This window comes from Raphanus sativus, unplaced genomic scaffold, assembly GCF_000801105.2.
Source record: "Raphanus sativus cultivar WK10039 unplaced genomic scaffold, ASM80110v3 Scaffold1970, whole genome shotgun sequence".
NCBI lineage: Eukaryota > Viridiplantae > Streptophyta > Magnoliopsida > Brassicales > Brassicaceae > Raphanus > Raphanus sativus.
In genome coordinates, this window is record NW_026617279.1 from 2401 (window position 1) to 14761 (window position 12361).

At 35.7% G+C, this 12361-nt stretch overlaps 3 protein-coding genes across 5 annotated transcripts; 1 reads left to right on the forward strand and 2 right to left on the reverse strand.

Annotated features, from left to right (window-relative positions):
- Positions 1–1727: 1727 nt before the first annotated feature.
- LOC108835002 (probable pectate lyase 20) lies at positions 1728–5342 on the forward strand. The gene is made up of 4 exons (XM_056999651.1): positions 1728–2009; positions 2415–2480; positions 3898–4644; positions 4798–5342. Exons 1-4 carry the CDS (start codon positions 1930–1932, stop codon positions 5156–5158), a joined length of 1254 nt encoding a protein of 417 aa, XP_056855631.1. The 5' UTR covers positions 1728–1929; the 3' UTR covers positions 5159–5342.
- An 857-nt stretch (positions 5343–6199) lies between these two features.
- Positions 6200–7925, reverse strand: LOC108807913 (UPF0725 protein At3g19520-like). Its single transcript, XM_056999652.1, has 6 exons — positions 7723–7925; positions 7478–7618; positions 7159–7381; positions 6983–7080; positions 6808–6894; positions 6200–6726 (listed from the first exon to the last, which is right to left on the reverse strand). Exons 1-6 carry the CDS (start codon positions 7804–7806, stop codon positions 6382–6384), a joined length of 978 nt encoding a protein of 325 aa, XP_056855632.1. The 5' UTR covers positions 7807–7925; the 3' UTR covers positions 6200–6381.
- Positions 7926–9439: 1514 nt separating this feature from the next.
- Positions 9440–11259, reverse strand: LOC130505047 (UPF0725 protein At1g02770-like). 3 transcript variants are annotated; one of them, XM_056999655.1, is made up of 7 exons: positions 11138–11259; positions 10830–10976; positions 10510–10732; positions 10324–10418; positions 10163–10249; positions 9934–10091; positions 9440–9682 (listed from the first exon to the last, which is right to left on the reverse strand). In XM_056999655.1, exons 2-7 carry the CDS (start codon positions 10926–10928, stop codon positions 9679–9681), a joined length of 666 nt encoding a protein of 221 aa, XP_056855635.1. In that variant the 5' UTR covers positions 10929–10976; positions 11138–11259; the 3' UTR covers positions 9440–9678. The 3 variants fall into 3 exon arrangements, with proteins under 3 accessions (XP_056855635.1, XP_056855634.1, XP_056855633.1); XM_056999654.1 differs by having other exon boundaries at positions 9781–10091; XM_056999653.1 differs by having other exon boundaries at positions 9765–10091.
- Between the last annotated feature and the right edge of the window lie 1102 nt (positions 11260–12361).

Here is a 12361-nt window from a genome sequence, read left to right on the forward strand (position 1 = left end):
TATTTACTAATTATCGGATCGGATTCGGTTCGGTTTCTTCCGGGTTCGGTTCGGATCGGATGTAACCAATGTTTAAAATCGTTCAAAAATATATTTTTTAAACCTCAAAAAATAACAAATTTTTTGTTTCAAAATATATAAATTGTTTATAAATCTAATTAAATATTAGTTAAACTAACTAAATTAGCTAAAAATAATTCAAAATAACAAATAAAACAAACTACAAAAATATTTTGAATAGTCAAAAATATCTAAATCACTATAAAATATATCAAAATATTAACATATTTAACTAATTTCGGATATTTTTGGATCCTAGTTCGGATTTCGGATCGGTTCGGGTTATAACCAAACACCAAAGTGCTAAGCTCATAAGTCCCGTTCGGATATTTTTATATAACAGTTCGGATTCGGTTTCGGTTTTTCCGGTTCGGATTTAGGTAAGTACTTCGGGTTGAGGTAAAAACATCCAGGCCTACGTGGTGCAAATATAGTCATTCACCATAATTTCGCGAACTAAAGACAAAAATACTTCTTGTGGATATAATACTTGTAAAACTGTTTATCGTAGATATTTTGGGTGCAAATAAGTAATATATTATAGAATTGATTATAAAGTTGTTTATCCTATTTTCAATTGATAAAATTCTTTGTCGACAATCAGTATAATAAAATGTATATAATATACAGTAACAAAATATATATTATTTTATATAATTGTGACATATTAGTATATTATTTTAGCTGCTGAATATAACTTTTCCTTTAATTTGTTTAACTTTTTCTTTCTTGGCATCAATAAACAGTGGCCGAATTTAACGTGGTCTTAAAGAAAACAGTAGAAAATATATACAAACATTGATGATTGGGTCTTCAAGGTTATACACGCAACATTGATTGGCTAGTTTATGTAATCTGCCACATTGAGCTAATCACCGGCGTGTTTTCCGGACATTCGCCGCCGACGAACAGATATATACATTTATTATATGTTAAACAATGACGTGGACACCATTTAAGAGTAGAACGTGTAGGAATGACCAGCCGCTCGGCACGTGATCCACCTGGTACCGCACGTGATAGAGAGAGATGCCCAGTGAGAAAATTTAAAGTAGCAGTTGGAGATGAAAGATGCAAAGTACTTGAAAAAACGAGATTTGTTTTGTTCAGTAAAAATTTGGATAAGATTAGGCATTAAACAAAAAAAATAAAAGTGGTGCATCCGTAATTATAGATCAAATTTTAGAAATTCTGATTTTAAAAACATTTTTAATAAACAAATTATTACCACAGATTCAGGATACAATACATATATATTCTAAATAATTAGGTTGTTTGTCAGCTTTTTGTTAATATTAAATTTGTTTCCCAGCATCTGAATTCTAATTGCAGAGTTTTGAACCCATCATCTAATGTTGTGAACTAGTATAAGTTTTTAGTTTTCTGACAATAGAACTACACATTTTTGTTAATTCTGAAATGTATGATATGTGAAGCATATATTGTTTTCTTATCAAGTACACAATATGGAAAATAAAATAATTGCATAAATAGTATTTATTCTCATTAGAATTGCAGCTTTTATTGAAAGAAAAAAAACGAGTTTGTACAACATATCTTCTTGTTTGTTTGTCTCTTGTCGCATCACCTATATTTTCAACCTTGGGCGTTATAAATGTGAAACAATAACTCTTCCACTATGGTGAAAATTTTATGTCAAATCCACTTTGAGTTTTATGTTCTGAATACTCAATTAATTAAGCCATGTCACGCACAATTTCTCTTATATAATAACTCGTCCAACTAGAGCCTTTCTTAAAATCGTTTCATACTTCTTCTCCTTCTTTTCTTTTCTTCCAACAGAACAGACCGACAAAGCCTCTGGTCTCGAACAGAGACAAATAAACACAAAAGAGCAGAGCAATAACAATGGCTATGACGAAAGTACTTGTCCTCTTTGCTTCTGCATTACTCCTATCAATGCTCTTTGCTGGTGTCGATTCCACCAGGTATCATCGGTTAATTGCTTATTATATGGAATGTTCTTAGTTCAGTTTGGAGTCAACTGTTTTACGTGATCTTGTTCATAGAACATAGCATTGAAACTTCAGAAGCAACTCAGAATCTATGGTGAAAGAAGAAAGCATTTTTCTTCTTCGAATTACTGATCAGTATTACTTAACTTGTGTATTATAGATCTCAAATTATTGTAGTTTGGATCTTTTTATTGACCATAAACAGATCCCTGTGCTTAAACAAAAGTGTGTTGTTGTTAATAATGCAACACGCCAACACTTGTGGTGATTAGTAAGGTTTAGTATATTGCTTTATGAGATAGAATTGTTTCATTTCGGGTCTAGAGATAATAATTGTAGTTTTGTTTTAATGTAGTAAACTAATTAATTGTGTTTCAGGTCCAATGAAACATGGCATGAACATGCAGTTGAGAATCCAGACGAAGTAGCTGCCATGGTGGACATGTGAGTATTTCTGTTGCTTGCATTTTTTAATTTTAGCTTTATTAGAATAGTTTGATAATGTAATGTATGTTTGCTAATTAAACAGTAAGTATCTGTTTGATCTATTGCGATTGGGTAGTTGGTAAAACAATAAATTAAACTTAACTCTTAAAGGACCAGCATCTCGTGACGTCTGGTTGGATAGATTCCTGTGATCTTCTTTTGTAAATAGTTAAGAAATAAAATAAAAGAGAATTAAAAAAAAAACAGGTAACTTGTATTTATGTGGAGCAGAGCTCACATGGTGCTTGTGTAAGAATTTTTATAAATTCTGGTCAAAGGGTTCAATCCAAAGGGCCAACCACCAGACCTCGATTCTATTCCTTTTCCCACTTTTTCTTTTATCTTTTTTTTTCTTTTCATTTACAATAGATAAAGATTTCTATTTATTCAATTTAACTGTTTTTAACTAGATAACTTTACTAAAAATGACAGGGTTTTAATTTTCCGGAAAATATTTAGGATTTGTATTCGTTTTATCCTATCTTAAAGTTTGCTTTGTAGTTAATTAGTTTTAGTTTAAGTATTTTCAGACGAAAAAACTAGAAGTACTTTCTTTGTAGAGATCGTTATCTCTAAATGTATCTCACTTCTTGGTTCCCATTCAGAGGAAAAAAAACGAATGGAATATGTTTTTTTTTTGGCCATATAGATACATTTAGAGATAACGATCTAGTGTGTAAACTATCTATCAATATGAGAAGTGAAAGATAGAATGACTGTGGGTAAGTACTTTAGTAGTTAATATAAATTCTTTATGCTTACTCTTACTGGGCGTTTCAGACTTCACTATTTCTCTGGGTGAACCAAAACATCAAACATCATGTACTTGAGCTAATTTAGTTGAGTTGGATTTGGGTGCCATTTTCTCATTAAATGCAATGCACCATAACATATAGTTGAAAAATAGAAATAAAATGTAACGGTAAATATAAGAAAACGCATGTAGTAAATATAATTGCTTGCGAAAATCCTATGGACACATTGGTCCAGAAGAACATATGTAATGTTTTTGTTTTGTAACAAAAAACATGTGTAAATGTTCCAACAAACACCTAATCTTTTGGAGCAGTGAATCGCGACAAGCCCATGCATATGCCTCGTGTAGTGTTCTTCCAGTTCTTTCATGATTACTGTACTCAGAAAAAACAATAGTTCCAATCTTATCTCGTTATACAATAACCAATAATGTGAAACTTGTTACAAGATTATTTACATCATGTATTAAAAATGTATGAATGTGCCCACCGACGTAGATATCCTTTAGCTTCATGTTAAATGGCCCACTCAAAAATATTGGACCGGTTTTATTTAATTTAATGGTTATAGTACGTTGAGATAAGTTTGGTTCGCTAAAACCGGTTTTGATTTGTTTCAGGAGCATTCGTAACAGTACCGTGCGGAGAAGGTTAGGTTACTTCTCATGCTCCACCGGTAACCCAATCGACGATTGCTGGCGTTGTGACCGGAAATGGCAATTCCGGCGAAAACACCTCGCCGTTTGCGCGATCGGTTTCGGACGCAATGCAATAGGCGGCAGAGACGGACGCTACTACGTAGTAAGCGACCCTAACGACGATAACCCGGTTAACCCTAAACCGGGCACACTCCGTCACGCCGTGATCCAAGAAGAGCCTCTCTGGATCGTATTCAAACGCGACATGGTCATAACACTGAAGCAAGAACTCATCATGAACAGCTTCAAGACGATAGATGGCCGTGGCGTCAACGTACACATAGCTAACGGCGCGTGCATCACCATACAGTACGTGACGAACATTATCATACATGGGATACATATTCATGACTGCAAACCTACTGGTAACGCTATGGTGAGGAGCTCTCCGTCGCATTATGGGTGGAGGACGATGGCTGACGGTGATGGGATCTCGATCTTTGGGTCGAGTCATATTTGGATTGATCACAACTCGCTCTCTACTTGCGCTGATGGGCTTATTGATGCTGTTATGGGTTCCACTGCCATTACTATCTCTAACAATTACTTTACGCACCATAACGAGGTTATGTTGTTGGGACATAGTGATACTTACACAAGGGACAAGGTGATGCAGGTTACGATTGCTTATAACCATTTTGGTAGAGGTCTTATTCAGAGAATGCCAAGGTACATACTTGTTGGAACTCATCTCTACAAATCATTTTATGTTATTTTATATTTTATTGATTTATTTTATGCAAATGGTTCTCAATTATACAATACTTTGAATGATTTATCATCTTAATCATTGGAAGGATGAAACCTTTTTTTTGATTGTAGGTGTAGGCATGGATACTTCCATGTAGTGAACAATGACTACACACACTGGGAGATGTATGCAATTGGTGGTAGTGCGAGTCCCACCATCAACAGCCAAGGAAACAGATATCTTGCACCGAGAAACCGGTTTGCTAAAGAGGTGACAAAGAGAGACTATGCAGGGCACTGGCAATGGAAGCATTGGAACTGGAGATCAGAAGGAGACCTTTTCTTAAACGGTGCTTTCTTCACACGTTCTGGATCAGGGCGTGGAGCCAGCTACGCTAGAGCTTCAAGTTTGGCAGCCAAATCGTCATCCCTTGTTGGCGTCCTTACCTCTAATGCTGGTGCTCTTAATTGCAGAGGTGGTCGCCGGTGTTAATACTTGTTCATTAGTCTTCTTTTCGGTTCTTGCATTTTATACATGGCAATAGCACTATTGGAGTGTTGAGGCTTGATTTAAAAACTGCCTCAACTGTAGTATAAAAGTTGTATGATTACATTCTTGTTTTACCACTCTCTTATATTTGATGTATCTATAAAGGCAAACAAAGTTGGGACTCCTCCTTTACTATCTTAATTTCTTATTACATCGTGGATAAGAGAATCTTGAAACCCACCAATTCACTCATAGAGCACTTTCTATGAAATATATTTTTGATATCTTAATTTCTTCTCCCGTTTATCATTTTCACATTCTTTCAAATATATTTTGCTATTTTCTTCTTAAATAAAGACTAAAGTTTGTTTGGTCTCTAAAATAGTCTTTTCTATTTCTTATTCTAAATATAAAAGAATGCTATCTTTACCGAAAAACAATTTTTTTTTTCTAATGTATATATTTAAAATAGCATTTTCTATTTCTTACTATAAATAGAGTTGCAAGGCAACGACTGGATTCGTCTATACTTGGAAATTCAAATGATAGGAACATTCCCGAAGCAAGTTTCTTCTTTTCTTCCATATATATAGACCAACAACGAATGTGATCTTTACCGCCCTCACTAATCACCACGTTATAATTGTGATCCAAATTTTGAACACGTTGTTGACCAATATACTCTCTTTTGCCACATCTACTTGGCTGGGATGTAGCCAACGCAACATGAGCACCGATGGATCTGAAGATTGAATGTTCAGGATGATGGGTAGCTTAAGATGGTGAAGTGGCGTGTGGAGATTGCTTAAGAAAATATGCTTGCTTGTGAACCAAGAAACTCAAGATTAGGCAAATAAATGGATCTCAGAAAGACGCACAGTTTTTGATTGGTATTCCTAGTATACTTTCTTACAATAAATCTCACAGCACACACATGTGTTGATAATAACTAAACGTCAGCTTCTTTTACGAAACTCCAGCCGTTGTAGCTTTTATTTGGAGTTTTGTGGGCAAAGACAAATGATTCAAGAATGACAGTTGCTAACCAGAATGAGAAAACAAAGACATGAGAGAGTTCCATACTCATTGTCAGCTGAAGTCAAACAAGATACAACAAGGATTTTAATTCTTAAAAACAACTAAGAGGAAAGAAACCAACAACACAAAGTCTAAATACTATTATCGAGCATCGATAGCTGAGAGATCTGTAGAGGTCAATAATCTAGCTAGCTTTTCCACCAATCAGCCATGTAGGTGGGTGGACATGGGGGAGGCGTAAAGTCCAGCCTCTTCTGCTCAGCGCAAATTTCATCAATGCTCTGAGGGCGAGTCATAGGGCGGCGATGACTAGTGTCTTCGCCGACCGAGAACCCAAACCCACCCATGAGAGTGAAGTATCCGGTAGATGGATCCTCAAACGTTCTGATTATGACTCTTCGCTCAACATGCTCACCATCCTCACCAACCCGGGCCACGGGCAAGCCTTTAAACGTTATGTAGAAAATGAGATCCGCATGCTCAACAGCTTCTTCCACTGCAACTCTCACAATCTGTAGCTGGGAGAGATGGCTCTACAAGAAAAAAAAAAAAAAAACATTAGCTAACATTCATTCGTTGTTGGCTGGCTATATGGAAGAAAAGAAGAAACTTACTTCGGGAATGTTCCTATCATTTGAACAAAGAGCAAGTTCCAAGTATAGACGAATCCAGTCGTTGCCTTGCAACTCTGATTCATTCATCTGCAAAAGCAATAAATCATATAAATGACTGACAAAAGGCCAATAAATGAAATCAAGAAAGAGAGAAGAAAAAAGTGATATTGTGTACCAGGCGGAAACGTGATGTATCCTCAAAATTGGTCGGCCAGAAAGGTAATAATCCCTTGTCATCACATGCATCCGGTGTCAAGGGATAAATGGTGGAACCTACGAGTCAGAGATTTTATACAAGACATTAATAAAATTATAAGAAAGAGAGAAGGAATTTAAGTTCGTTTCTAATACCAATTGGCCTAACTGGTTCTTGGCAGTGAGGCTTATCAGCTTGAGGTCTAGCAATGAAGAGCATCAAATTCAAACGAGCATATTCCTCCTCAGAGATTCCAACCAGGAAGGTGACCAGCGAAGTGGTCACTGGATCATAAGCAACCAAAGTGATGCGGTATGAGGAGATACAGTTATTAGTCATGTTGAACTTCGTCAGGTGGTGGAACTTTAAATTTGTTCCCTGGAATACAAAATACAAAATATACATCAATGATCATAATCAATCAAGAAAGAAATTAATCAAAAATACTGAAAAGAAACTGAAATTATTATTTACCTTAGAGAGGTTGTAACGATAGATACCGAGTCTAGCGTAGAGATTGACCAACAGACGATTAGGAAACAGATTCCTCTTGTCTTCACAATCGTAAGTCAAGAGTCCCATTGGCGGTGCTGAGATATGTTCGATATCAAAACCCTAGTTATGAAACAAACAAAAAAAAAATTCAAAAGTCTCAGCCGAATGTGATCATATCCAAACAAACAAACAAACATATAAATTGAAGAAGAAGAAAGATTTACCCCTGATTCACTCACTTGCTCCCAGTAATTCATCTGCCTACGGACGAACTCCTGGCTATCTTGAACAGGAATACCAGAAGACATGATTGATCGATGCTGTTCTGGTCGATTTAGGTTTCGAAAGGAAGTGGCGATGTTAGGTTTTACGAGGAGATGCTTATTTCCCTATCTCTTTAATTATATGAACAAAACTTGGGTGCACCCCTGTGGATTAGTTAAAAAAAGGAAATTAAAACTAAAAAAAAATAAAGGGAAATAGCTTTACGAAAAAAAAAGGAAGACGTCGACTTAACGCTATTCCTCGTCGGCTGCTGCTTGAGGCTTCTTCTCAATGCCCTAAAAGAAGACAGATTGTAGTTTTCACACAAAAGTTTGAGATACGCGTTACTCTCTTTTGTCCTCTTTCAAATTTTAGAATTTGATGTCTTTAGATCAGGTCAATTTGCTAAAACAACATAATTAACTTCAAGTCTGATTATTGTTTGTTATATATCTCACGATCATCAAACAACAAGGAAGAAGGAAGGAGATGGAGAAGAAGAGCATTAGTTAAAAAGATAAGTTTTTTTTAATTGGAATTGAACTTTTGATTAAATCTACAGACGAAGGGGATCTAAGAGAAGTTCCCAAGAAGAGTAGCAGAGAGAACAAGCTACAAAGAAGGGAGAAGAAGAAGAGACTTGAGGCGCAAGAAACAGAAGAGTGAAGAAGAAGCGTGAATAACAAGGAGGAAGAATGTCAAACAAGACGAAGCTCTGATTACCACCTTTTTGTTTTGAGAATCCATCCCAACGTCCCTGCATTGTTAGAAATCTCGTTCCAAACGGCATCTGTTTGGACGACTAGTCCCTGGTGAGTGTGCTTTTCCTCTCTGTGTTTGACATGATCACAATTTGTTTTCTTCCGTCAGCCATTCTTTCGCCGCAAGTATTGCCTTTGTTAACTTAGCACCTCTGCCTCCGTAAACCTTCTGTCATTAAAGACCAGCTTGTTTCTAGCTGTCCATATTCCCCCAAGCAATCCATGGTGCTGTTGAGATGTACTCAGCCATGGGTCATGCCACGCTTTGATCGAATTACCATCTCCCACAGACCATCCCATGTTTCTCATCATGAGGTCTCTACCTATCAATACCCCTCGCCAGCCATGCGATTCTGCTTCCTTGTGTGATACGGTACTTGAGTGAAAGATTCACGCTGGCAGTATTTCCCGAGCAGAAATCTTGTAACTGCAGATTGAATTTGATTGCAAAGGGAAACCGGTAACTTGAAACAAGTCATCACATGCGAAGGCATAGCTGATGGGACGCTCTTTACCATGACAAGTTTCCCGGCTTTAAATAATAAAGCAATATAATGTATAAGCTTTATATGCAGACTCATCAGAACTAAACTCCATTCTACTACAAGTTCGTATTTATTCTGATTTTCATTGTTTGCTTCTAAATAATCAGCATCTTTAGTCTGAATATAATCCTTGTTGTTGCCTATGTCCGCTTCTTCGTCGAAATCACTGACTGAAGCATCGTCATCACTGAATAAGGCATTTTCCTCAACTAAAAACTCATCCAAATTCTAACTTAACAAACTGGTTTCACCTGAGATTTGCAACTAAATTCATCCTGAGTAGCGTGCTATGCACGGGCACACTTTTTTAAATGTAAATTGTTAATACAAAAAATAAGAAAATACTTTTAAGTTGTAACAACATTCTCAGCTGAAGTCAACAAGGTACAACTTTTTTTTTAAAGGTACAACATTATTGTTATCAAAGTCTATTATTATCTTATCCATTCTATGGAGCACCTAAATTTTTATCTAAATTTTTCCAATAATCAGAAATGTAGATAGTTGGGCATGGGCGAGACGTCGGGTTTTGCCTCTGCTCAGCGTCGAAAGCAGCGTAAGCTTCTTCAAGGGTCCGGCCAGAGGCGTACCCACGTGAAGAGGTCTGGGTTCAACTGCACCACAAAAAATAAGAAGATTTAGTATTTGTAAGCTATAACACAATTACATCACAGTGAAGTTGGTAAAAAACTTTACCACTGAACCCCCATACCAGAGTTCGATTTTCTCCTGAAGCACCTTTGACCCCAGAGATATTTTTTGCTGGGTCCGGCGGCGAGTCATATGGCGCTCGCTAGTGTCTTCTCCAACCGAAAACCCAAACCCACCCTTGAGAATCAAGTATCCGGTAGATAAATCCACATACCTTCTAATTATGACTTTGCGCTCAACATGCTCACCATCCTCACCAACCCGAGCCACGGGCAAGCCTTTCAACGTTATGTAGAAATTGGCATTTATGACGTCCACATCCTCAAAAGTTTCCATTGCAACTCTCACAATCTGTAGCTGGGATACATGGCTCTACAAAAGGAAAAAAAAACATTAGCTAACATTCGTTGTTGGTGGTATATGGAAGAACAGAAGAAACTCACGTCAGGAATATTCCTATCATTGGCACAGAGAGCAAGTTCCAAGTATAGACGAATACAGTCGTTGCCTTGCAACTCGGATTCCTTCAGCTGCAAAAAGCAATAAATCATATCAACGACGTACAGAAGTCCAATAAATCACTGATATTGTGTGATAATCTTACCAGGTGGAATCGTTTTGTATCATTAAAATCTGTCGGCCAGAAAGGGAATCCATTATCATCACATGCATCCGGTTTGAAGGGATCATTGGTGACACCTTTGCAACATTAAATAATAAGCAAGTGAGATTTTATATAGGACTTTAATAGGTTTAAAAAGAAAAAAATGGAATTTAGTTCTGTCTTTACCAAGTGGCCTAACAACTTCATTGCTGGGAGGCCTATCAGCTTGAGGTCTAGCAACAAAGACCATCAAATTCAAACGACCATATGCTTGCTCAGACACTCCAACCTGAAAGTTTATGAGCAAAGTGGTCGCTGGATCATAACCCACCAAAGTGATGCGGTAGGAGGAGATATAATTCATAGTCATGTTGAATTTCTTCAGGTGATGGAACTCTAAATTTGATCCCTGACATACAAAATACATCATCATAATCAAAAAAAAGAAAGAAATTGATCAAAAATATTGAAAATAAACTGAGACTATGTCTTTTTCATTTATTTACCTGAGAGAGGTTGAAATGATGGAGACCGAGTCTAGCGTAAAGATTGACCAACACATGATTAGGATACCTAATCCTCTCGTTTTCACAATCGTAAGTCATAAGTCCGCAGGTATCTTGCGTTACTGAGATATGTTCGACATCAAAACCCTAAAAACAAAATATTGAAACTCAGTCGCAATTGTAAAGCCGACAAAAACACATTTCTATTTCTTTCTGACTCAACAAATATCGATTCAGAACAACCATATGCCAAAAAATCTGTAATTGACATATCTATAGCCACACTTCTGTGTGAAGAAGAAATTTACCCCTGATTGCTTCACTTGGTCCCATAATTCATCTGATCCTGGCTATTTACTATAGCAATACCAGAAGACAAGATTGACCGATCGATGCTGCTTTGCTACTACCACAGATGCTTATTTCCCTATCTCTTTATATATATACTCGTATTACTGCATGGACACATTTTATTTTTAATATAAAAGGTTAGTATAAAAGATAAGAAAATGATTTTTAAGTATATGAGTATATGTTTTTATTAATATATAAATATAAATGTTACTTATTATGATTCTTCAAGTATAAAATCTTTTATCAAATATGACTAAATAGTCAAATATAAAATATATTTTTAAAAAAATTAAAATATATTTCCAAAAAGCATACACATTTTATTAAGAATCACAATTGTTTATTATTTAGCCAATTAACTTCATATATTAGGCAAATATATGTTAATTTTATGGCATAGATCAAAGAGTATATGTTCTCTCAAAAATCTTGCTCAGAAATTACATCACATACTAGCAAATTAGTTAAGAAATATAAACAAAATATAGTTGAATCTTTAACCAAATCAATATAAAAAGATATGCACCATAATTAACATTAATTGCTTCTTTTTTAAGATATAAAGGATATGCACCTATAATCAATACTATTGTTTTTTTATTTTTCCTTGATTTCCTTTTAATATTATTTTTATGCATTTCCTATAAAACCTGTGGTTAACAACTTCATTAATTTTAAACCGAAATATCTTTAGACGTATCCAAATTGTTTATAGTATTACCGAACTGGTAGGAGGGTAAGACCGGATACCAAATTGTCATAGATTGAATTATATCAAAATCATTGTCATATGCTTAATAGGTAATGAGAAACTGGTTAGTCTATCAATATTTTTTTGCAAATACTTTAAACTGCAAGTACTCGTTTTTAGCAAACCAAGTACAAGTCCAAAATTTTACTACAGCCAAGTTGATTACTAAGTCTATCGAGAATACCAAGTATTCGGTTTGTACCCATCCCTGAAAGAAAAATCTTACCAAATTTCATGGATTGAATTATGACAAAATCATAACATATGATTAATATGTAATGACACTAGACAGACAACACACGCTGATAACTCACAGAAAAGAAGCAATAACAAAGAAGAAACTAAACCCACTAAACACACCAACAAACTAGACTAGACTAACAAACGGGATGACTGAAAGCTGCAAAGGAACCTGCAAAGAGAATGA

Bases quoted from the DNA above. Each gene is read 5' to 3' on its own strand.
- LOC108835002 (XM_056999651.1), top strand. From the start codon at position 1,930: ATGGCTATGACGAAAGTACTTGTCCTCTTTGCTTCTGCATTACTCCTA. The intron at 2,010-2,414 runs GTATCATCGGTT...ATTGTGTTTCAG, and splicing joins GCTGGTGTCGATTCCACCAG to GTCCAATGAAACATGGCATG. The intron at 2,481-3,897 runs GTGAGTATTTCT...GATTTGTTTCAG, and splicing joins GTAGCTGCCATGGTGGACAT to GAGCATTCGTAACAGTACCG.
- LOC108807913 (XM_056999652.1), bottom strand. From the start codon at position 7,806: ATGTCTTCTGGTATTCCTGTTCAAGATAGCCAGGAGTTCGTCCGTAGG. The intron at 7,619-7,722 runs GTAAATCTTTCT...TTTCATAACTAG, and splicing joins AGCAAGTGAGTGAATCAGGG to GGTTTTGATATCGAACATAT. The intron at 7,382-7,477 runs GTAAATAATAAT...TTTGTATTCCAG, and splicing joins ATCGTTACAACCTCTCTAAG to GGAACAAATTTAAAGTTCCA.
- LOC130505047 (XM_056999653.1), bottom strand. From the start codon at position 10,928: ATGACTTACGATTGTGAAAACGAGAGGATTAGGTATCCTAATCATGTG. The intron at 10,419-10,509 runs GTAAAGACAGAA...AATGTTGCAAAG, and splicing joins TGAAGTTGTTAGGCCACTTG to GTGTCACCAATGATCCCTTC. The intron at 10,092-10,162 runs GTGAGTTTCTTC...TTCCTTTTGTAG, and splicing joins ATGATAGGAATATTCCTGAC to AGCCATGTATCCCAGCTACA.